Source organism: Rhineura floridana, chromosome 2 (assembly GCF_030035675.1).
Source record: "Rhineura floridana isolate rRhiFlo1 chromosome 2, rRhiFlo1.hap2, whole genome shotgun sequence".
Taxonomy (NCBI): Eukaryota; Metazoa; Chordata; class Lepidosauria; order Squamata; family Rhineuridae; genus Rhineura; species Rhineura floridana.
Window position 1 is genome coordinate 81089622 of NC_084481.1, and position 24753 is coordinate 81114374.

General features: G+C 42.8%; 1 protein-coding gene across 1 annotated transcript in view; it reads left to right on the forward strand.

Moving 5' to 3' along the window:
- The window catches only part of ADCY5 (adenylate cyclase 5), a 421425-nt gene that overhangs the window by 367492 nt on the left and 29180 nt on the right, over window positions 1–24753 (forward strand). The window contains exon 12 of the mRNA XM_061609082.1: window positions 17358–17445. Within this exon, the coding sequence (XP_061465066.1) occupies window positions 17358–17445 (88 nt within the window). The remainder of the gene's footprint in view (window positions 1–17357; window positions 17446–24753) is intronic.

The window sequence follows — 24753 nt, forward strand, 5'->3', positions numbered from 1 at the left end:
TGCTGCTGCTGCTGCTACTGCTACTACTACTACTTATTATAATAATAATAATAATAATAATAATAACTTTCGTCAGTGCCAGCAGGAGTTGAGGATCTGCTCCACCTCATATTCCTCTTGCCTGTTGACAATTACTGGTGGCAGTGGAGCATTGGGAGCTCAGTAGAGATTTGGTGGCTCTTCTGGGGTTAGTAACGAACAGTGGAACACTGGGTGAATCTTCATGGGCAAGCATAGATATGCTACTAGGTTAATTTGTGTGTCTACTTCGAAGGGCCCCACCCTCCTAGCCTCTAGTTTGTGACAAGGTGCATTCATTGGGAAATAACACGTGGAGAGCCATACTCTATCTCCCACCTGTATCTCGGGGCTGGGCTGACAGTGCTGGTCGGCAACTCTCTTTACAGGCAGCCTTATCCATTGCCAATAGCTCTTGTAACAGCTGCTGCATCACCTGCAACTCTTGCAGAAAGTCTGCTGCTGCAGGTACTGCCAGGGTGGAGTTAGGAGTGGGGAAAGTGTGAGCATAGTAGCCAAAATTGGCGAAAAAGGGAGTCTGCTGGGTAGAGGCATGCACAGAATTATTGTAGGCAAACTCAGCCAGGGGCAGTAAAGACACCCAATTTTTCAGCTGATAATTGACATAACAGCGGAGATACTGCTCCAGGGTGGCATTCACTTTCTCTCTTTGCCCATCCGTCTGGGTGTGCTGTGACAAAGACAGTCATAGTTCAATCTGTAGCAGCTGCAACAGGGCATGGCAGAACCGGGCCATGAACTGGGGCCCCCTATCTGGGACAAGACTGGTTGGGAGCCCGTGCAACTGGAAAATGTGCTGAATAAACAACTGCGCAGTCTCTTGGGCTGTCGGTACGCTGGCACATGGAATGAAATGGGCCATCTTGGTGAAGGCATCCACGACCACCAGAACAGTGGGTTTTCCTTGAGAGGCAGGAAAGTCCAGGGTTACCATCCACCATGGTCTGTCAGGCGTGGAGAGTGGCTCCAGTAGCTCAGTCGGTCACTGAGGGGCATGTTTGGCTGTCATGCACATGGGGCAGGATTGAACATATCTCTCGATGTCATGCTTATTCTTGGCCACCAGAAATCACATGTGATGGCCCACAGCATTTTGAACATCTCAAAATGCCCTGCAGTAGTGGTGTTGTGGCATTGCTGTAGGACTTTGGCGCGGATCTCCTTGGGGGGAATGTACAGGGCCTCATAAGGGTAGAGCAACCCCCCTGGGAGAAGCCCAGAGTGTGGTCCTGAGGGGGATGCTTTAGATCTCACAGCCACTCCTGAGCAAAAGAGTCTTGTCAATCCACAGATCGGGACAGGCTGCCGCTACCAACTTGTCTAGGGGTATGATGTGGCATAATGGGTGCTCAAGCTGGGTATCATGGTACTCAGGATTGCGGGACAGTGCATCAGTCCCATGGTTTTGAGCCTGGGGAACGTAGTTGACATGGAAATGAAATCTTATGAAGAACTGGGCCCAAGGCACTTGCCGTTGTTTCAGCTTACAGGCCTTTTGTAGGGTCTCAAGGTTCCGATCGTCAGTGCAGACCTCCACCTCATGCTGGGCTCCTTCCAAGAGGTGTCACCAGGTCTCGAACGTGTCTTGGATGGCTAGTAGTTCCTTCTCCCAGACAGTATAGTTCTGCTCTGGACTAGTCAGCTTTCAGGAGAAATAGGTACATGGACGCAGTCCACCCCGTTTCAGTGGGTTGTAACAACAACACGCTGAGGGCCACATCTGAGGCATCTGTTTCCACCAGGAATGGTTAGTGGTGGTCAGCATGTTGTAGTATTGGTTCCAAGTTGTTGTTATGTGCCTTCAAGTCGATTACGACTTACGGCATCCCTATGAATCATGTTTTGGGGAGTCCTTATTTATTTAAAGGATGCCATTCTTGTTTAAAGGATGTCATCTAAATAGACTATCATAAAGTGAGCTAAGTAGTCCCGAAAGACATCATTCATAAAATTTTGGGAGACAGCTGGAACATTCGATAGTCCAAAAGGCATGACCAGGTACTCGAAAGTGGCCATACTGATTCTTGAAGGCAGTTTTCCACTCATCCCTTTCCCTGATCCTGACAAGGTCTGATTCACCATTTGGAGGGCCTGGGTCTCAGCTCAGAGTTTCTGGAGTTCAGTTAGCATGGTCTTGGAGGCTCTCTGATAGCCCTCCCCTGTCCTACTGCTCACTTTCATCTCAGTCATGGGGTCATTGGGTGGAGGAGGTGGTGGCTGAGTCAAACTCTCCTGCCCAAACTCAAAGAACTCAGACTCAGACACAGCTGTGTTTTTTCTTTTATCGTAGTAAGAGACAGTTTCAGTTCAGTGCGCTTCATGAATCTGCCTATGGCTTACTCAGAACTCAGCATCTCTCTAGGACGAACTAGGAACGACTTTGCAGCATTAACATGATGAGTTAGTAACTCCTTCCCCTCTCACTCAGCTTAAGTAAGGCTGGGCAGGCCCCTGCTTGTGTGTGCCAACTGTCACTGTTGGGAGCACTCGTGCAGGCAAAGAGTCTACCTCAACTGTGTCTGTTGAATCTCCTGCTACATTCACCTCCTGGCGTGAGGTGTAGGTGGAGCTTCCATCACCATCCCATCTTCCCCCTCTGAGGGAGGAGGGCTGCCTGCTAGTGATGGAGGTACAGGGAGAGGGAAGCATCAGGCTGGAAAACAACTGGCTGGTCAAGTTGACTCTCCACAGGAGTATCTGAAACTGCTAGGGTTGAACTGTCAAAGTCCAGAGCTGGGGCACCTTCTGAGCCCCACTCCCCACTTGGCCCCTCACCGGCTCAAACACCTTACTCTAAGTCCTCTTCCTCTGCTTAGTTCTTGTCCGCCCACCCCCCTCCAGTAGGGCTCACGACAGGGAACCTGTGGATTACTAGGTGTTGTTGGACATCTCATCCTTGGCTGCTGGCTGGGGCTGGTAGGACATGGAGTCTTGACATTTCCAAATGGAAAGATTCTTAAAATAATTTCACTTGTAAATGCTTTGTGCACTTCCACAGCTACCCTTTTGTGCAGGAGATGATCTCACAGAAGTCCTGTGAAATTTGTACACATGAAGCAGAAATAGCAGTTGCGAGCCTCCTCCTTGGATGCATCTGAGGTCCATGCATTTGTTATAGTTATTCACAGTAGCCGGTATATGTAGATCATTACACATACATTCCAGCCAATATGTGGACATGAGGTCCCCAAATGGAGTGAGGTATGCCACAATGATCATAACTCTAATGCCTTCACATGTTCAAACAAAATGAACTGTGCAGAGGTAGTGGTTGTTTTATTATTTTGTTTAAATAGTATGACATATTTATTCTGGTTTTTAACAATCTTAGGCTGCAATCGAAATACATGTCTACTCAGAAGTAAACTCAATTGGATTAAATGGAAATTACTCCCAGGCAAGTGTGTATTGGATTGCAGCCTTAGTCATGTGGAGACCTTTGGGTAACAAGTGACTAATAGATCTAATAAATAATAATAACTGAACTGAAGGTTTGCACAGAGGGTTGGTGATATTTCATATGAAAAATGTATGGGTCTGATGGTATTGTAAAAATGCACATATATCTCTGGATTCAGACAATAGGCACAATGTAGAAGAAGTCAGTAACTTTCTCTGGATTGTTCCCAAAGTGTTTAAGGTGGGTTTCCAAATTGGACATGAATTGTTTGTGCTTGTTAGTCACACTGAAGTGTTTTCTTCGTTAAAGGCCCTTCAAACTTTAAGCTACATTGAGATGTTCTAACATGACATTTAATTGATTAATTTGTCAGTTGTGTTGTGTTGTAGGAGAGATGTAATTTCAACATCTCTTCTCTCCCTCCCCTCCCCTCCCCCTTCCCCACAACTTCACCAAGAAGATGCGTTCAGGAAAGTGGAAGGGAGGCAATGTAAGGTGAGGTAAGAGAGAGAGGGAAGGGAAGTTGCCCCAAAGTGAAGAAGATGGGAAAGGATGATGCCAGAAAGATGGAATACTTACTGGCAGGAAACATGGCATAACTGGAGCCTCACCCATATGAAACTTCATAGGCCTTTTACTGCTTCTTTTATAATCCTGGCCTTTTTTTATAATCTGGCCTGTTGGCTCACAGGGTTATAGACTGTGGAGCAGTACCCTGGTTATTTTTACCCATAATAAAAATATGGTGTAAAAAGGCCAGATTTCTACTGGTTCAAAATAGCAGAGGTGTTGACAGTAGTTTGGCAGCCATGCCTAGAGCCCATAATCAAAATACACACCACAAATACGATTAGCAGCTAATTTTCACTTTTGTTGCAACAGCTTTGATAGGAGGGTGAAAGCCATCATGTGTGAGGCTTCAGGATAAATCCTCAGGGAAGTATTTTTCCTTGCTAAATTCTACCCTGTAAATTTACTTTGGTTTTAAACCTATAGTGCTGTAATAACTTCCACTACTAGACAATCCTAATAACTAGGTTATTCGTGAATCAAAAATGCATCGAACTGTTCCACAAAAGCCCGCATTTTGCCAAAAGCAACAACACGAACAACTCTCTTATCTGTTCAGATAAGTCTCAGGCTATTCCATGTCCTGCGTGCTCCGGTCACAGTCCAAAACGCATGCTTTCTCATGCACTTTATGATTTCAAAACTGACTTGGTTCCGGAAGAAAAAGACCTCTTAGACTCATTCCTATCCTTACCACCCCGGTCCCAGGAAGAAATAATCTCTAGACTTACACTCTTAAGAGATATGCTTGTTCATTCCATGCGGCAGGACAAAGCCATGAGCCACCAGAACCGAGACATGAAACCTCTATGCCCTTCAATGATGATTCCGCCCAGGAAATCAGAGTCGCTGATTGGACAGTTAAACCAACACTCCAAGATCCTTTCTCCCTCCAAGGATCCAACTACTCCGGGATCCCCATCAAAAAATTTAAACAATATACCGGAAGGGTGCACAGCGCCCCCAAAGGAAAACTCCTTGAATCATCTGTCTAGGCCTCTACAGTCTGATGCAGACTGCCTATGAGCCAGATTCTTGGACCCCGAGGAATTGGGCCATACATCTACAATGCTCCATCTGGGTTCGTTGCTCAAAAATAAAACAACGTGTGTTATTCCCCCAGTGCAATCTGGTGCCGTCTACGTGGACACAACCGGAGAGCTCAATCTGATTACCGAGCAAAATTGACAATTTCTTCACCAACTTGATCTTTCAATCTGATCAACAGTAGGACCCCTTTTAAATTGTTCACGGCCCTTTGGGAAAACTACCACTACAGCTAGGGACCAGTTTAACTTTCTTTCCTGGAATGTAGTAGGCTGGGCAGCCAAGCAAAACAACTCAGACTTAGCTGCCTTTTTAAACAATTTTGAGGTAATCTTTTTTCAGGAAACCTGGTCCACCAAAAAATTGTATCTGGAAGGTTTCCTAACCATCGATTTACCGGCCGAACCTCCCAACAGAAAAGGTAGACCTAAAGCAGGCTTGGCGATACTGCTATCTACTTCTCTGCTCGCAAATACCAAAAGACTTCTCCCTTGTGGAAACTTTGCAATAGCTGCCTTAATGGAATTTAGATCTGTGTCCTTCCTGTTGATCAATGTTTATATTCCCCCTTTTCCCTCTAGGAATGATACCAAACAGGCTTGGGAGGATCTGGAACGATATATAACAGAATTAGAATCCCTATACCCCAGAGCATCCCCCATTATAATGGGGGACTTTCATGCAAGGATCGGTCCTAACAACAACACCCTTTTTTCGTCCAATCTCTGGGAGGCAGTCAACACTGAAAATTACACCTTTAAATATGAGTGGTCCAAAGGTGAATTATGGGGGAATTTGTTTGACCCGGCTGGTGGGTTGTTTCAACCTGGTAATACTGAATGGTCTCACTCTGGTTGACAACCATGTGGAATTTACTTATGTATCAGGTCAAGGAAGCAGTGTTGTTGACTATGCCTTGATCCCACAACCCTTGCTTAATTTGATTACCAACTTTACTGTGGGAGATAGACTAGACAGTGACCACCTCCCTTTAAATTTTACCGTTTTGCTCCCAGAGAACGGTCATCTGGAAACCAAATGTAACTATGAGTACAAATCTTTCTCCCTTAAACATAAGAGAATTAACTGGTCAAGTTTAGAATAAGATTGCCTCTTTCTCTGATTCTCCCCAGGGGCTAGATTTTAAAACTCGAATAGTGGACGCCATAGAACCTATCCCAGCCCTAAACGACTATTCTTTATTGATTTCCGCCCTGAATACAATTCTAAAACCAAAATCTCCTCACTCTAGACCGCAAATTAAACAAAGCTTCCCTCGATGGTTTGACAAAACTTGTACAGACGCTAAGAGAAAATTGAGAAGGGTATATCTCCAATACAGGAAGGAAAATTCTGACTCGCTGCCACCAGATTATTACACCGTCAAAAGACAATATAAACATCTGTTAGTCACTAAAAAGAGGCAGGCAACCCAAGATGGGTGGAAGGCCTTGATAAACACTTCTAAAATTAATAATTCCAAACAATTTTGGTCCCTTGTTACAGATGCTTTAACGTCTTCTAATTTAACTCCCTGTAACATCCCCTCCAATATCTGGGAACAACACTTTTCAGTGTTGTTCGAGGATCCAAGAAATCAATTTTCAAATAGCCCACTTATTGTTGACCTCACTGCCCCCCCATCTTGGCCGCCTGTAACGCAGTGTGAGATAAGATCTCTAATCAGTGGCCTGAAGCCCGGTAAGGCCCCAGGCTCCGATGCCATTTCTCCTGAACTGCTGAAGACTCATCAAGCTTGGTGGGCCCCATTACTGGCCAACTTATTTACCCAGATAAACAACTCTGGCTGTTTTCCCGCAGCCTGGCTCAAAGCCATTGTAATTCCAATCTTTAAGAAAGGGGCCAGAGAACACCCCTCAAATTACAGACCCATCAGTCTATCGCTGGTTGGTAAGCTGTATGCCAGCTACCTAAATGCAAGACTGCTTTGTTGGCTAGAGATGGAGAATATTCTGGGCCGGGAACAGGCAGGTTTTAGGAAAAGCAGATCCACCCTTGATCATTGTATACTGTTAAATCATCTGGCAGAAAAATATACGAGCCGCTTGGGAAATGGCCTGTTTGTCGCTTTTATTGATCTCAAATCTGCCTTTGACTCCATTCCCAGAGATAAATTATGGGCCAAACTCTCCCGAACAAACATGGACAGGAGACTCCTTTTCCTCATCTACCGTCTTCATCAATCCACAACTCTCCGAGTACGATGTGGTTCTGATGGCACCTTAACTAATCCTATCCTTGCCTCTAAAGGGGTCAGACAGGGTTGCATATTAGCCCCCTTACTCTTTAACCTTTTCCTGAATGACCTTATAACCTGTCATTCTCCTGACTTTCATCCCCCTAAGGTGGCCAATCAAATTTGCCCCCTGCTGTTATATGCAGATGACGCAGTTTTCTTGTCATTGTCCAAAATAGGATTGAAACGGCGCTTCCGTGCCTTCATGTCCTACTGTGCTGTAAATTCATTAACTATAAATTTCAGCAAAACGAAAATCCTGGTTTTCTCTCGGTGCTTATCTGTGTCTGACTGGACAATTAATGGTCAGAAGATAACCCAGGTTAGGCAATATAGATACCTGGGGGTTATATTTCACTCCTCTCTTGCCTGGGCAACACATATACGCTCCGCTGTCCTGACTGCTAGGAACACGTTAAAGGCCATCTTTCGTTACTTTTATACTAAGGGAGGGCAGTATATACCTGCTGCCATCCAGGTCTTTAGGGCTAAAATCCTCCCCCAACTCCTCTGTGGTGTCCCACTTTGGGCCCAGAGTTTTAATTCCAAAGTTGAGTCAATTTTATCAATTTTTTTAAGATCAATCTTTGGTGTGCCTTGATGTGTTCCGGTTGCTGCTCTTCGTTTAGAGTCCGGCTTGGTATCACTTGAATGCCTAGCTTGGTCCCGAGCCCTTAGATATTGGATCAAAGTAGCATATGCAGGCCCATTGTCAGGATATTTATGTCTCCTCTGGAAAGATCTTTTTTCCAGCTCATAGTCCAAAACAATCCATGCTAAATTGGCTAGGCTAGGTTACTCACTGGACTTTTTATCTTCATTAGATCCTGGCTCAGCTAAACTGACCATTGAGAAACAGATTAAAGACATAGCTCTTCAACATTCAGTGTCAAATGCTGCCAAAATCTGCTCTCCAATTCATTCAGATTTGAGATTTACATTCCCAAACTTCGCTATATATCTGAAAAATCTAACTATACCCATATCACCAAGCTTTCTCCAGGGTGAGATTTAATTGCCTTTTCTCCATACTTCTAGAAGATCGTTACCAGGGTATCCCTTATGAATCTCGCCTATGTTCTTGCAGATATGTAGACGTTGAATCCTTGTCTCATGTATTTTTTGATTGTACCTTTTATAATGCTGAACGTTCTAGGTATCTAAACCCCATTATAAAAAATTTACTCAGCAGACCTGCAGATTGCCTATTGACATATCTTCTGGCCGGCACAGATAAGCCAACTACCGTATCTGTAGCTAAGTTTATCTTTGCTGCCCAAACTATACGTAAGAGGATCCTTTTGTAGATATTAATACGCTATTTTAACGTTGTACTATCATGGTTTTGTTACCTTTTATTTTATAATACATGTTTTTTAATCTTCTTGCTAAACCACTTGTATATTGGGTCTATGACCGTACAATAAACTTGTTGTTCTGCTAGACAGTTCTAGGAACTGTGGTTTGTTGAGGGCTCTGATAGTTCTCTGTTAGACATGCTAACCTTCCCTCACAGAATTACAGTTCATAACCCTGGGGCAAAGGAATAAATATTAAACTAATTTGGAGTCTTTTGGAATTTGAACTGTTTATCAGGCAAGATGTTACACAAAATCAGAGTGAGAAGATGGGGGAATACAAGGAAAATTACAAACAGAAAAGTAAAGTACAAAATTTAGGATGGATCTTGACACATGGCGCTGGCTGGGCAGAGAGTAGAAACAAAGAAAACGATAGCAGTCTTTATATTAGAAAAGTCAAAGATTAATTGTGGGTGGCATGCTTCACTTAAAGCCTGGGGTATATCTGGATAACATTCGGGCTTTATGTTTTTAAAAATGGGAAGTAGTCCTTGCTTCTATCCCAGAATCCTAGGTGTGTGGCCTTATATCTATAGCACCTAACAGAGACTTAATTCAGCCAGCAATCTCTATCTAGGAACTGAGTCTAAAAGCTTACCTGATGGCTACAACATCCATCCTAATGTTTGCCCTTTTTTCCCTCTTCCCCCTATTTTGTGTAACCTCTTACCTGATTAAGTATTCTGGACAACTCAAAAGCTTGCCATTATTTTGTGACATTTTGGTCAGTCCTAATTAAAGGTACTGCCCAACTGTGGATTTTAGAGCTTTTTTCTTTGGAGACCCAGTACCTGCAGGAAGAGAAGAACACTGCTGCCCAGGGAAGGAGAGCCTGCTGCTGCTGCTGCTGGATCACCATCTCCACCGTCCTTCCCTGTGGACTTCTGCCTGCCAGACGTACATCTGCAGGACCAGGCCCCAGGTACCCAGCCAGCTGTGACTGATTCCCATCACCTGTCCCTCTTTGGAGGGATACATAAGCCGGCTGGCTGAGGTGGCCTGGGTTTTTTTGTGTGTGCTGTGTCTGTTTGTTTGTTTTTTGTTTGCTTCCCTCTCTGCGGCTGCTGCTACGGTGTGCTTCTCCGTCACTGCCGCCGTTGCGGCTTTGCCCATAGAGACTGCTGCTGCTCTGTGCCTGGTCTGCTGTCGCCTTGTGGCCGCCGCGGCTTTGTTTCTCGCCGCAGCTGACGTTTTTGTGGGCCTTTACCATCATCTGTCTGTTTAGGTGGGAAGAAGAGAGATCTTGCAGCTGGCATCTGCGTGCACAGTATGCGGGCCTAGGTTTTGGCATGTTGGCTGAATTTGAATGGTGTGGTTGTATAGTGAGTGTGTGTTGTGTGTGAGTGTGTATGTTTGTATATATGGTTGTTTGTATTTTTGTATTATAGTTTACAATGTGCCTGGGGAAGAGATCTTTCTATCAAGTGGGGAGACTAGAGGGGGCCCCAATTGCTGTAGTGACGGGCAGAGGGAGGTATGGTGTTATGAGAGGGACATGCCAGGTAAGGGGAACGCGGCCCAGACATGTAGTGGCTGTGCCTTGTTCTGGTCCCTCTCATATCCGCAGGGTTGTTGGTTGTCCTCTCAGCCAACCCTCAGATCTCCAGTTGCTGCTTCTTAATGCCAGATCGGTACAAAATAAAACCTCCCTCATCCATGATTTGATTATGGATGAGGCAGCCGATCTGGCATGCATAACCGAGACCTGGGTAAGCGAGCAGGGTGGAGTTAGTCTCTCCCAGCTCTGCCCACCGAGGTATTTGGTTCAGCATCATGGGAGATCTGAGGGTCGGGGAGGTGGGGTTGCTGTGGTCTATAAGAGTTCCATCTCATTCACCAAGCACCATGTCCATGCAGTTACGGGTCTGGAGTGTTTGCACCTTGTGTTGGGCCAGAGGGACAGACTGGGAATTCTTTTGGTGTACCGCCCACCTTGCTGCCCAATGGCTTCCCTAACTTGAGCTGACGGAAGTGGTCTCGGAGGTATTGTTGAGATCCCCCAGACTATTAGTACTGGGGGATGTCAACATCCATGCCGAGGCTTCTTTGTCTGGGGCGGCTCAGGACTTCATGGACGCCATGACAACCATGGGGCTGTCTCAACGTGTTAGTGGCCCAACACATACATCGGGGCATACTCTCGACCTTGTTTTTACTACTGGACATGGGGATAGTAATCTGGATGTGGGGAGTCTTACATCTCTCCCTTTGTCATGGTCAGATCACTGCTTGCTGAAGTTTAGACTTTCAGTGGCCTTTTCCCTCTGCAAGGGTGGGGGACCTATTAAAATGGTCCGCCCCTGGAGACTAATGAATCCTGATGCTTTTCAAAGGGCTCTGGGGGATTTTCTGGCTGATAGGACTGGTGCTCCTGTCGAAGCCCTGGCTAATCTGTGGAATGCAGAGATGACCCGGGCAGTGGACACGATCGCTCCTACGCGCCCTCTCCTTTGTAGAGCTCATACAGCTCCTTGGTATACTCCAGAGCTAAGAGCGATGAAGCAAGATAGGAGACGGCTTGAGCGGAGTTGGAGACGAACTCCCGACGAATGCAATTATGCGCTGGTTTGTGCTTCTACCAAGCGGTATGTAGGTGCGGTGAGGGCAGCGAAGAAACAACATTTCGCCGCCACTATTAAGTCATCTCTCTCCCGCCCAGCGGAGCTTTTTAGAGTTGTCCGAGGGCTACTCCACCCTGGCCCACAGGACATGGTAGATACATCGGTAGCCCGCTGTAATGAGTTTGCTAAGCACTTCCAGCATAAGATCTTATGCATTCGTCGGGACCTAGATTCCCATTTTATGACAGTTAGTCCTAATGAGGTGTCTGGAACACAGTCTAGTCATGTTTTGTTGGATGAGTTTCAGTCGGTTCAGTTCGAGGATGTGGACAAGGTGCTTGGACAGGTACGTGCAACCACTTCGGTACTTGATCCTTGCCCCTCTTGGATTATAAAAACTAGCAAGGATGGAACAGATGGCTGGGCCAAGGAAGTGATAAATGCCTCTTTATGAGAGGGAGTGGTCCCTGGCTGTCTGAAAGAAGCGGCGGTGAGACCACTCCTGAAAAAACCTTCCTTGGACCCAGAGGACTTTAACAACTATAGACCAGTGGCAAATGTTCCATTCTTGGGCAAGGTCTTGGAACGAGTGGTTGCTGACCAGCTCCAGGTGCTATTGGATGAAACCGATTATCTAGATCCATTTCAGTCGGGTTTCAGACCTGGTTTTGGCACTGAGACGGCCTTGGTCGCCCTGTGTGATGACCTATATCGGGAGAGAGACAGAGGGAGTGTAACTCTGTTGATTCTCCTTGATCTCTCAGCAGCTTTTGATACCATCGACCATGGTATCCTTCTGGAGAGACTTGCGGAGTTGGGTGTTGGAGGCACTGCTTGGCAGTGGTTCCGCTCCTACTTGGCGGGCCGTCTCCAGAAGATAATACTTGGGGAACATTGCTCGACCCCGTGGGTTCTCCAATATGGGGTCCCGCAGGGTTCGGTCTTGTCTCCCATGCTCTTTAATATCTATATGAAGCCGTTGGGTGCAGTCATCCGGAGTTTTGGAGTGCGTTGTCATCAGTACGCTGATGACACGCAGCTCTACTTCTCCTTTTCATCTTCTTCAGGTGAGGCGGTCGATGTGCTGAACCGTTGTCTGGACGCGACAATGGACTGGATGAGAACTAACAAACTGAGACTCAATCCAGATAAGACTGAGATGCTGCTGGTGGATGGTTTCTCTGGTCAGATGGTGGATACATACCCTGTCCTGGATGGGGTTACACTCCCCCTAAAGGATCAGGTTCGTAGTTTGGGAGTCGTTTTAGACTCTTCCCTATCACTCGAGGCCCATGTAGCCTCAGTGGCACGGAATGCGTTTTACCAACTTCGGTTGGTAGCCCAGCTACGTCCCTATCTGAGTAAGGAGGACCTTACATCAGTGGTTCATGCTCTGGTAACCTCACGTTTGGACTACTGCAACACGCTCTACGTAGGGCTACCTCTGAAGACGGTTCAGAAGCTACAGCTAGTGCAAAATACAGCGGCCAGACTGCTAACAAGAACTAAGCGGTCTGAGCATATAACACCTGTTCTGGCTCGCCTGCACTGGCTTCCAATATGCTACCGGGCCAGATTCAAAGTGTTGGTATTAACCTATAAAGCCTTATACGGCGCGGGACCACGATACCTGCAGGAACGCCTCTCCCGTTATGAACCGGCTCGTACACTATGGTCTACTACGAAGGCCCTCCTCTGGGTCCCGACCCATAGGGAGGCCCGGAGGGTAGTAACAAGATCTAGGGCCTTCTCAGTGGTGGCCCCCGAATTGTGGAATAGTCTCCCCGAGGAGGTACGCCTGGCGCAGACACTATTATCTTTTCGGTGCCAGGTTAAAACCTTTCTCTTCTCTGAGGCATTTTAATCTGTTATTTATGTAAATGTTGTAATTGGTATTTTATTTTATTTTTACAATAATTTTTATTCAAATTTTTATAAAACATAGAAAACAAAATCATAAAACATTCAAAGACAAAAAACAAAACAAAACAAAAATGATTAAACAAAAAAATAAAATAAAATAAAATGTTGACTTCCCATTTGTCACATATCAAATCAGTTATAGGTCTACAATATATAACAATCCTGTCTCTTAAATCATATTATAAAATCACTTTCCTCCAGTAGTTATCTTAATTAATCATCAAATCTCATAAACATTACTTTATTCTTTCCACAAAAAGTCAAAGAGAGGTTTCAATTCTTTAAGAAATATATCTATCAATTTTTCTCCAAATAAACATGTCAATTAATCCATCTCGTTAATAATTATAATAATCTTATTGTCATAACCATAGTCCAAATAAACATTTCGATTAATCCATCTCATCAGAATCTGTTAGGTCCAATAATTTCAATAGCCATTATTCCATTATCCCTATTAGTTCCATCTTCCATCTTCAATAGTCCTGTTAAGTCCAGTAATTTCAGTGTCCAATCTTCCATTATCAGTATTCCATAATAATCTTGCTGTTGTAGCCATAGTCATATAATAAGAGTCTGATGGGAATTTCCTCTATCCCAAATATTTTCTTGCCATCCATTCTGAATAAGTTGCTGAAATACTGTTGTAAAGTCATATCTGTGTTCTTCTTTTTTACAAAATGCACTGGCTCATCTCTTAAGAGTTTTTCCATTGTCACATGGCTGCAGTTAATTCCATAGATTTTCTCTATATCAAGCTCCATCACATCATTCCAGTCCAGAAGATTATCCAAGCCATTGATAACTTTATCTCTAATATCTTCATTAATTTCTTCAGAGATAACGTTAAATTCCAAACAGTAGATTTTATTTCTAAAATCCATAAACTCCAGATCTTTTTCCAATTCCACATTTGTTCCAATCTCCAGGGCTTGTATCTTCCCTTTATTTTTTCTTTTCTCATCTCTGATCTCATTCTCCTCTCTCACAGGGTCCCCTATTTCTTTAAGCTCCTGCGTCATTTTGCTCAGTTCAATTTTCAGCTCCTTACTACCCTGTCGCAGGGTTTGTTTCGTTATCTCAATCTCATCCATTATTTTCTGAAACATAATTACTTCCAGATTTTCAGCCACTTTCTTGATTGCCATTTTTAAAACCACGAAAACAAAGCAAAACAAAAATAAAGAAGAACCACTTCTTATTTCAGCAACAATTGGGTTAATATTCCAGGCTTGATGACATCACAGTATAAACAGAGCAACCTGCCTTATCTCTCTTGTGCAAGAATGCAAAACAAATTTAGTTCCCAGCATCAAAACAGTTAGTGGCGTCGTGAAGAAGCAGATTCGTCAAAATAAAATAGACCAAAAAAAGAATAGTCCCAGACAATATAACATTCCTTGGAATAGAAATCAGGAATAGAAATCCCTCTTCTGTTTATTATCTTTAGAATGCACTTCCAGGACAGCTTTTTGCGACAGAAACAGAGATAAGCTGTTAATTTCGTGAATAACAGAGAAGAGCTATATCTCACCCAGAAGTTGTCCAAAGCCGATCAATCTGACAAATCTCCTTTTGCTGCAACAATTTAAACCAAGTAAAAAAAAATAATAGAAAGAAGGGTGCTTGCCTGTTAGTCCGTTCTCTCTTTGAAGAAAAGATAAACGTATCGCTTAAGCAGATAGAGCTTGTTAGAAAGTCCGTCCGGCATTGTTGGCTGGACCTTATCTCATAAATTAATGAAATCCAGTCCTCCCAACAAAAACAGGCTTTGAGGTTGATCTCTACGTTTCTCCCTGCCCAGGAGAAATTTCATCAGTCAAAAAAAAAAATGTTCTGACTGATTTATATCTGAATAAGCTTCTTTTGAGGCGGGAGCCCGTCCCAAAAGCAGGCACAAGCGAAGTCACCCTTCCCGGAAGTCTAATTGGTATTATAGATGATGTACTTTTATATTTGTTATATTGATCTTGTAATTTTATTATTGTATATGTTTCTATGTTTGCCGCCCAGAGAGCTGTTTGCTAGTCGGGCGGGATATAAGCTGAATAAAATAATAAAAAATAATAATAATAATAAATTTGTTTGCTTTTTCTTTGTTTTGTTTGCTTTTTATTTGTCTGTACTGTAAATGTTCTCTAAGAACTTCTGGGAAAACAAAATTATGCAAATGTGATGACCCAATCCATCTCCTCTAAGCCATAGTTTATCAGACAAAGAATGCCCACATGCTTCTTGTTCCCTCTTCTTCTTGCATGTCTGGCTTCAAGGAAGACCTCTGCTTTGTAAGCAGCACTGAAACTACAGTTTCCTGGTTCACACATCACAGAAAACTGAGGTTTATTGGACTGAAATATGTTTCAGCGTTGTCAATGTCAATGTTTATCAGATAATAACAGAAAGTGCAAAGGGGTTCTGAAATGAAAACTCTCAGCAAAATGGCAGCAATAGTTTTATTTAAAACAGCGGGAAAGCCATGAAAGCTTAGTGAATAAATTAGCAAGTGCAAATGCTCTTTGTAGTCAGGAAAGAGCATGAAACCCAGCTGGCTTTCATGTGGTTAGCCTTAATGTTACTGTGCATGATAATCATTGCTGTTGAATTATGGATGAGGTTGAGCGGTGGGAGGGGAGTCTTGTTTGTTGTTGATTTAAATAATAACATGAAAATTTGTCACTCATAAATTCTACAATAAAATATGACAAAAGTGTTCAGAACTGAAGTGGAAGTTTTACTCCATGCAAGTCCATATAACCTGGATCATATGTGGCAGTAGGGAAACTGTTCTATCCAATACATAGGTATCAGTATTGGCACAAGAGAGCATCTTATTCCCTTGCTCTGGCACTACTAGGACCTGACCTGTACTGTGGTAGCAGAAGTCACCATGCCACTATTCAGTAAAAATTTTCAACCCAACGCAACTGTGATGCAATGGGCATTTTTCAGAATTGGAAGCAAGCAAGAAGGGGTGATGAAGAAAGATACAGAACTGTTGATAGCTGATTTTCCCAGTGTTAAGTACATGGTTGAAACGGTTTCCTTCTACCAGTGTAACATGCAATCTAAAGCCTGTAGCAAGTTCTGTGCCTTACTTCCTCCACTGAAAACACACATTAAAAACACCAAGGACTTCAAAAATATGGAATGTTACATGGTTTGATAATCAACTAGCTTGAAGCAAGTTTTAGTAATTAAAAAACCCCTCTCAAACACCTTGTCAGTTATACTAAAAGGACATATTTAAATTATAGCTGTGCATTGGTATGAAAGTAATTCCTTCATCTAAGGGCCTAAGTAGACCAGATGCTGGGGAATTCATGATCCGGTCTTTCTTGTTTGCAGCTATGCAAGGTGGAGAGGTTGAATTAATATGGGAAAACAGTGTTGGGGGGATGATGTGTGTAATCTAAATTCTGCCCCTCTCCCAGTTTGAAGCTACTATTTGCCCCCAAGGGAAATGGCAGTTTCACAGGGAGGAACGTTTGTTTGGTTTATGAATTGTGGTTTGAATGAAGCAAACCATGATCCATGATTTGGATGTAACTCTCAGCAAGGAATTGTGGTTTGTTATTCCTGCTCACTCTAGGAGAGGAGCGAAGCAAGAGTGATCTTTGCATTCATGGCAAATAATTATGGTTTACTATGATGTATAACTAGACTGTTGATGCAAAGATAGCGGCACAATCAACTTAGGGTTTTATTTCATTTTTCTATATTCTGTCTTTTATATGCCTGAGAAATACTAAATGTTGTTATTGTTATTATTATTACACATAGAAGCTTGAGATCATTTTGAATAGAACCAATAAGAATGAAAATTATTTTTGGATTTTGGAACATAATTTAATGTTAAGATTACATTTTGAACTGATTACTGTGTTTGGTTGCAAATATTTCCGTTCTCAAATTCACTAAGCTGCCATCCAGGTTTATTGTTTGCTTTACTGCTCACTTGAGGATTGATCTGCTCCAATCATAAAAAATAAGATCACCCTCACAGCTATTGTCCCATCAGGATGGTGTTTCCTAGAGAAGGTGTACCTTTTGTATCTCTTCACTGCCTGTGTTGCTAATACAAAAGAAACAGTGATCTGCTCTTGGTCTTATATAATCTCTTCCTACAGCTGCTAGTGACTGTACTATGCCTTCTTTCATTTGTTACATACATTTCACATAGCTATATTTTCTGGTTTCAGCTCCATGTTCATGCTGGGGTTTTACCTGACCTGTTTTGTGATCCTCACCATGGTAGTGTTTGTTTCAGTCATCTATTTCTGCGTAAAGGTGAGTGGTAGTAATTGGATGGCATAATTCTATATGTGTCAACTCAGAAGTAAGCCTCATGGAGGTCAATGGAATTTACTCTTAGGTAAGTGTGGATATGATTGCAACCTAAATTTCTTTGCATTAATTTGTTTAGATTAGTCCATCTGTTTTTTAGGCTGAAATATAATGTTGTTATTGTTGTTGTCTAATACAATCTTCACCCTGGCTTCCTTCAGAGCTATTTAGCTCTTTATCAAATTTGTAGAATCTTCTTCCTTCAAAAAGCTCTGAGCAGCAGGCGTGGGTTTAGGCTAGACTAGTTGATAGGCTGATTGTTCACTTAACATAATAAACCTCATCTCCACAGCTAGTGTTAATGGGAGGCATGTTTTGAAAAGAACAAGGGTGGTGAAGGGCCAGCAACATTGGTTCTTCCCACTAACTCACATGCACATGAACCAGAACACACAGAAAAGATTCTTCAACCCACTCTTCTCCAGCATGAACAATCAAAGGAATGACTGAGGCCTCCCATAATTATGCAGTTTGGCCATTCATTTCAAGGCACAGGTAAAGGGCTCTTTAACCGCCCACCCCATGTAAACAGATGTGGAACAGGAATAGTCAATATGGTGTCCTCCAAGTGTTGTGGACTAGAGCTGCCATAATCTCTGACCATTGGCCATGTTGACTGGAGCTGATGGGAGTTTTTATTATTGTTTATTTATTATTAAATTCATAGCCTGCCCTTCCTCCCAAAGGTAGCCCAGGGCAGCAAACAAGTGATAAAACACTAAAAAAAATCTTAAAAACAAAACATATTTTTAAAAACTTAAAAAACAATTACAATACAGATGCAGAGTGGGGAGTTGTAGTCCTAAACATCTGGAGCTCCAAGTTGGTGCCCCAGATGTAGAGGATCTGTCACAGGTTTTCCTTAATGCATCTTAACACCAAACTACATGTTACATCAAGCAAATACTTTGGCATTGCGTGATTCATTAACATTAAAGAACAGCTGCTGCTCTATGTTTAGATCATCATTGAAACGCGCACACGGAAGGGGGTTTAACTTTTTCCTCCATGCTTTGGTCCCAATGAAAATTGCTGTCCTCTTCCCAAAATTTATATTTGGGATGGGAGAGAAGCTGCCATTGGTGCCAATGACAGCTTCTGTCCCATGCCCAAAAGAAGCTTTGGAGGTGGTGGCACTAGTTATTATTTCCATTGAGTATGGGATGGGAGGACGTTAAAAAAATCCCTGCTCCCCTCTTACCACAGTCTCATTTCTGGTTGAGCTGCCAGCAACTGTTGTTTAGAGGTGTTTTTTTTTTAAAAAAAATCATGCAGTGCCAAACTACATGTCAACCATAACATATTTAACTGTTCATCTTCTCAGTTTTCTTTGCCTGGGATACAGAACTCTGAGAGAGCCTCAGTTGCTTTGCCTTTGCTTTGACTTCTATGAGAGAAAGTGGCTAAGCAACATAAGGGAAGCATTTGGGAACAAGGTTAATGCTTCAAGTCAGATGGGAAGCCCCAGGGGACTGGACTGGACAAGTGGATCACCTTTTGCATATCCCTGCAATAGACATTCCAGATGTCGGTGTCTGAAAAAAAACAGCTCTAGTTTGGGTGACTTTTCCCATTACTGAAAATTGATTCATACACATCTGCATGGCAACTGCCATAAATCTTTATTTCCTTTCCCCAAAGTCCTACAGGGTTTTCACAGGTACTACCTTTAAAAAAATATATAAATCTCCTTTTGAATCTTGTCTGAACCAGTGAGGTATGGCTATACAGTAGATTCACTGTCAGATCTTGAAAGGTAGAACCCATGTTCTACTTAATGAACAGATTCATCAGATTTTGGGTAAGCTGCTGGATGTTTTTTCCAGAAATGGGGGTCTGCCTTTGCTTCTTTATCCCAGAATTCTAGCTGCAGCCAGAAACCTACAGCATGTAGCAGAGATTAATCTAATCAAGTCTGCATTCTCCATCTTGAGACTAGTCGAAATGCAGAGTTTATTACATTGAGCCATTTTTTTTGTTCTTTATTGTTCCACCCCCTACCTTCTGCTTTGCATAATATCTAACCTGAAGAGTAAGAATTTGAAAGCTTGCTCATTATTTTGTAACAATTCTCTTAGTTTCAATAAAGGAATTGGAATTTCTTTTTTATTATTCTTTCTTGCCGGCCTTTCATCATAAGGTCCCAGGGCAGGTTACAACAATATATGAATACAATATTAAATTCAGTTATAAGAATCTATAAACAGAACAATAGGGTGGGTTTCAAATAACAAACAAACCCAAGATTTATTTATTATTTGTTTATTACATTTATACCCCCCTTTCTTTGTTCATGAAACCCAAGGCGGTTTATATATGGTTCCCAGGCGGTCTCCTGTCCAGGCACTGACCAGAACTGACCCTGCTTAGCTTCAGTAAGGGAGCTGCCTTATGTGCCTTCAGACCATAGCCTGGGAATATATGCCTCTGTGGGGAGGGAATTCTACAGTTTAGGGGCTGCCACAAACAAAACCCTCTCCCAGGCCACTGTTCCCTGTATTTCTGATGGAGCTACCAATAGGACCTCCTCTGTCAATCTTAATACCCAAAAGTGTCTGTAGGGAAGGCGGCAAACAGATATTTGGAGCCTAAGGGTGGTATTCAACTAAATCCTTGCACTAGGATTAGCACTATTACAACAAGATTTCCTCCACACCCACCATCCCCTAATCTGAGGGTTGGGAGAACCTCCAGAGCAGATTTAGGAGACACACAGGGGTAACAGAGGAGGGAAACCTTCTGTTGCACAAGGAGAAATCTTTGTGCTAACAGAATGTTCACCTTAGTACTAATTTGAATACAACCCTAAGTCATTTAGGCCTTTAAACACCAAAGTGGGCATCTTGAATTGGGCTTGAAACCAAATTGGCAACCAGTGCAGCTGTTTTAAAACAGGGGTGAGATAAACTCTAACTGGAACCCCAGCCAGTAATCTGTCTGTTGCGTTTTGGGCCAATTGAAGTTTCCAAGTTGTCTTCAGGGGCAGCCCCATGTAGAGCATGCTGCAATAATCCAGTCTGAAAGTTACAAGAGCATAGAGTAAAGTGGCCAAGTAATTTCTGTCCAAAAGGGGCCATAGCTGATGAGTTCGCGTAAGCTGGAAATAGGCACTCTTAGCCGCTGGGGCCATCTGAGCCTCTTGTGACAATATTGGATCCAGCAGTACCCCCAAGGTGCAGGCCTGCTCTTTCCAGAAGTGACCATCTCCCCACCCCTCAAATCGGAGAAGTCAGAACACATAACACATCTGTCTTATTCCTATGGAATGGAGAGAGTGAGAGAGCTGGGGGTCATCTGCATATTGACGACATCTCAGTCCAAATCTCCTGATGACAACTCCCAACAGCTTCAGATAGATATTAAATAGTGTGGGGTACAAGATAAAACCCAGTGGACAGGACAACACTTGTGGCTGAGCAATACCCTCTCATAACTACTTTCTGGAAATGGCCCAGAAGGTAGGAGCAAAACCACTGTAATACAGTGCCCCCAACCCTGGAGCTGCCTCAGAAGGGTACCATGGTCACCAGTATCAAAACTGTGGAAAGCTCAAGGAGAATGAGCTCCTCAATCTCTCTCCTGACAAACATCATCAACCAGGGTGACTGAAGCAGTTGCAATGACTGAGCCTGAAACCAGACTGAAATGGGTCCAGATAATCAGTTTCCTCCAAGCATGTCTGGAGCTGGGCTACCTGTTGAGCACATTGCCCAAAAAAGGAATGTTCACCACTGGGTGATAGTTTTTAAGCAATTAAGGGAGGGCCAACATGGATTCCAATACACTGTATAATTAATCAGCATCATCTTTTAAGGGTTCCCAAATGTTTTGTTTCTGCCTCCTAAGAAAGCCCTCTTCAGAGGTTGTTTCCTAATGTGCTGTGGGGAGGATTGTAGAAGGAGCTCCAGATCTTTCTGAAGAACCAAAGGAACTTCCTGTACCTGCTAGTGCCTCTGGGTGCACTCTGGGGGGTTGCAGTGAGTCAGAACAATTTGGGATATGTCTAGTACTTGATTAGCGAGATCTCTGCTGGTGTTGTAGTAGGGGGTATCTTTCCCCCACTGGAAGTATCGCTTAGCCAAGTTATATTTCTCCAGGTAAAACTAAGGCTTTGTTGGTATGTGTGAAACTTGATGTCTCTTCTAATTAAAGCTATGGTGTCTATTCCAATTAAAATCTCAATGCTATAAAATAATGGGAACTAGAGCCACTTTTAAATGTGTGTGCTGACATCTGGGTATATTTTGAAAAGTAACTCAAGTCCTCTTGTTGTTTTCTTCTTTTGTTAACATTTTATTGAGTTCTTAAATGTATAATTTATACATTAAAAAAATTCCGTTCTCTATTCCTATCACCAACACCCCATATAAATAGATGTACCATACATTTTCGGAAAGCCCTCTTGACTTCCTAAGACATTTTCTTGTGCTCTACTCAATACCATGCTCTATAAAGGAATGTTGCATAAAAAGCAATTGGGGTGGAAATAGCAAATCACTCCCTTCAAAATTATTTTGGTGAAAAATAGCAGTGTAACTGTCACAGCCTTATATCAGTTTCCTTGCCTTTCTCTACTTTGTAAAACATTGTCAGAACTTGGAATGCTCTTTGAATTTCTTTCCAAGGAGAAAACAATCAACCAAATGGAAAAGAGTTACTTTGGCTGTTGGTAACTAATGAAGTTCCTAGTGAGAAATCATACAGCTACGACCTTTACGTGCATTCTTAGAGTTATGACCTTTACATTGCCTTGGCATGTTGACTTAAGTGCACAGGCTCTGAACTATTGTCTGAGTATCCAAAAGTATTTTATTGCAGGCTGTCAGTCCTGAACATTCTGATGATCCATTCTGACTCAGCTTTTACATTTCTGAGATAAGCTGCTATTTGCAGGAACCTAGCTTCTATCTCAAATAGAGTTTAGTTTTTAAAAGTGTAAGAAAGAGAATAACTAAGTTTTAGGTTTAGGGTATGCTTATTCTTATGTGTGTTACCCAATTCATTGGTGACCCATTTGATCCTAGCATTCCCTGATCCAGTCTGAGAACACACTGAGGTGATTGGTGATAGTTGGTTTACAGATAATGGTAAACTATGGTTTATTAAACCATGGTGTGTGTTCAAACCATGTCCAGTGGCTTAACTGCAGTTTGTTTATTGCCAACCATGATCTGAAGCCATGAATGATGACTTACAAACCTTTGTGTGTTTTAACTATGACTTGTCATTACATGGGTACCCAGCACCCTTCCTTATTTTATGTATTAGATTTCTATCCTGCCCTTTCTCCCAGTAGTAGCCCAGGGCCTTAATCATGGTTTGTTTAGCCACCCATCCCAGATACTAGCCAAACAACAAAGGCCTGAGGCAACAGCATCTGGAAAACAAACCAAGCTTTCATGAAAGAAACCATGGGACAACTCATGGTTAACTCATGGTTTGTGAAACAAACAAAGACTTAGTGTTATGTGTTCACTAGGGCAGCCTTTCCCAACTTTTGGATCCCTAGATGTTGCTGGCCTACAGTTCTCATAATTCCTAACCATTGGCCATGCTGGCTGGGTCTGATGGGAGTTGTAGTCCAGCAACGTCTGGAAACCCAAAGGTTGGAAAAGGCTGCACTGGGCCAATGTGTAACAATTACAAATCACACCTTTATACCTCCTCTGTTGACTTTGTTATTTTTGTTTGCCCCTTTCTGCTGCACGATTTGGGTAGCCTGTGTAAATTTTAAAAAAAGATTATCTACACTTGGATTGATTGTGGGGGCCTATCCTGCAAGGGTCATTGCTTGCTGCCATCATGCCCTTACTCATTCCAATTCCGTAGCAGATGTTGCTGTGACAATGGATAAGGCCTGGCTCATCTCCTTTGCTCTTCAAATGTTTCCAGTGTCTGAATTTTGACCAACAGTGTTGTGGTTTCCTATTTCAATTATACCATTTTGAAGAAATGGTTACCATATAATAAAATAAATAGAAGAAAACAGTTCAAATCTTGACATTTTTTCGAAGTTCAGAATGTGATAGATGTCTAAATGAAATCAATCGGTAAAATTCTAAATATGCAATTATTCAGCCCTTGACTTGCTTCAGAGCTTGATGGGAGTCTGATTAGGCAGACACTCATTACAGTGTTCTAAAACGTTTTAAGCAGGCAGAGGCAGTAAGAAAATCCTGCACCTAGTGCTGCACATAATTTAAATTTTCTCCTTGCCAGTATAGAATAGAGTGATGTTTGACTGTGATTCATCTGCAGACCAAGAACTATTTACATGCTTAATTTAACCACCTGCAAGAGCACTGATAGATTTTGAAAGTTATCTCACAGTTTTTGTTATCTTTTATTATGCCATTGGCTGCTGTGCTAGGTGATCTTGCATCCAAAGGCACCCCAAAATCTGGTCCTTTACTAAGAGACAATTGGGTGTTTTTGTGTTGGATGCAGGTGAAGAGAGCAGCTTATAGACACACAGCATTGTTGCAGGTTGTTTCTGTCTGCATTTCTAACAGGCCGTAGCTAATCAGCCCGCCTGTTCATCAAACAGCTTCACAATTAAGCTTGTGTAGGAAGCAAAATGCGATCCCTCTAACTGTGCAAGAGAAAGGGGGAGCAGAAAGGGAGAGGTTAGAGCTGTTAGTCATTGCTAAAAAAGCAATGCACAAACCATTTCTCACTGCCTATTTTTTTAAAAAAAACCACTTAGAAGCCTAGTTGGTGCTGTAATAACAATGGATATTGGAGCCGCTATTTGTCTGTATCTTAGATTTCTCTCTAGGGATTGAATTGGGGAGCACTGTGATGAGGTGAAATTAACAGCAGGGAAGCTTTTTAGCTTTATAAAACTCCACCATCTGAATTCTAGAAGCATATCTTTGGTCTCTCCTTGGATGGGAGATTTGAGTGGTAGGGTATCAGTGGAGGGGGAGCACACACTACAACCAAAAACCTGGCAGAGGAAGAAGGGGGGGCAAATGAAGTGCTTCCTTGAACTTACCAGTGACTTATTCAGAATGATGTTGATGTAGACAAGATAAATAGTTCAGTACAGGCCAAACTTGGATGGCTTAAAAAGGGGATTAGACAATTCATGGAGGATAGTATCAATAGTAGCTAGTCATGACTGCTAAGTACTATCTCCAATATCAGAGGCAGAATTCCTCTGAATACCAGCTACTTGTATCACTAGGGGGAGAGGGTGGCTGTGTTCATGTCCTGCTGATGAGCTGGCTTCTGTGAAAACAGGCATCT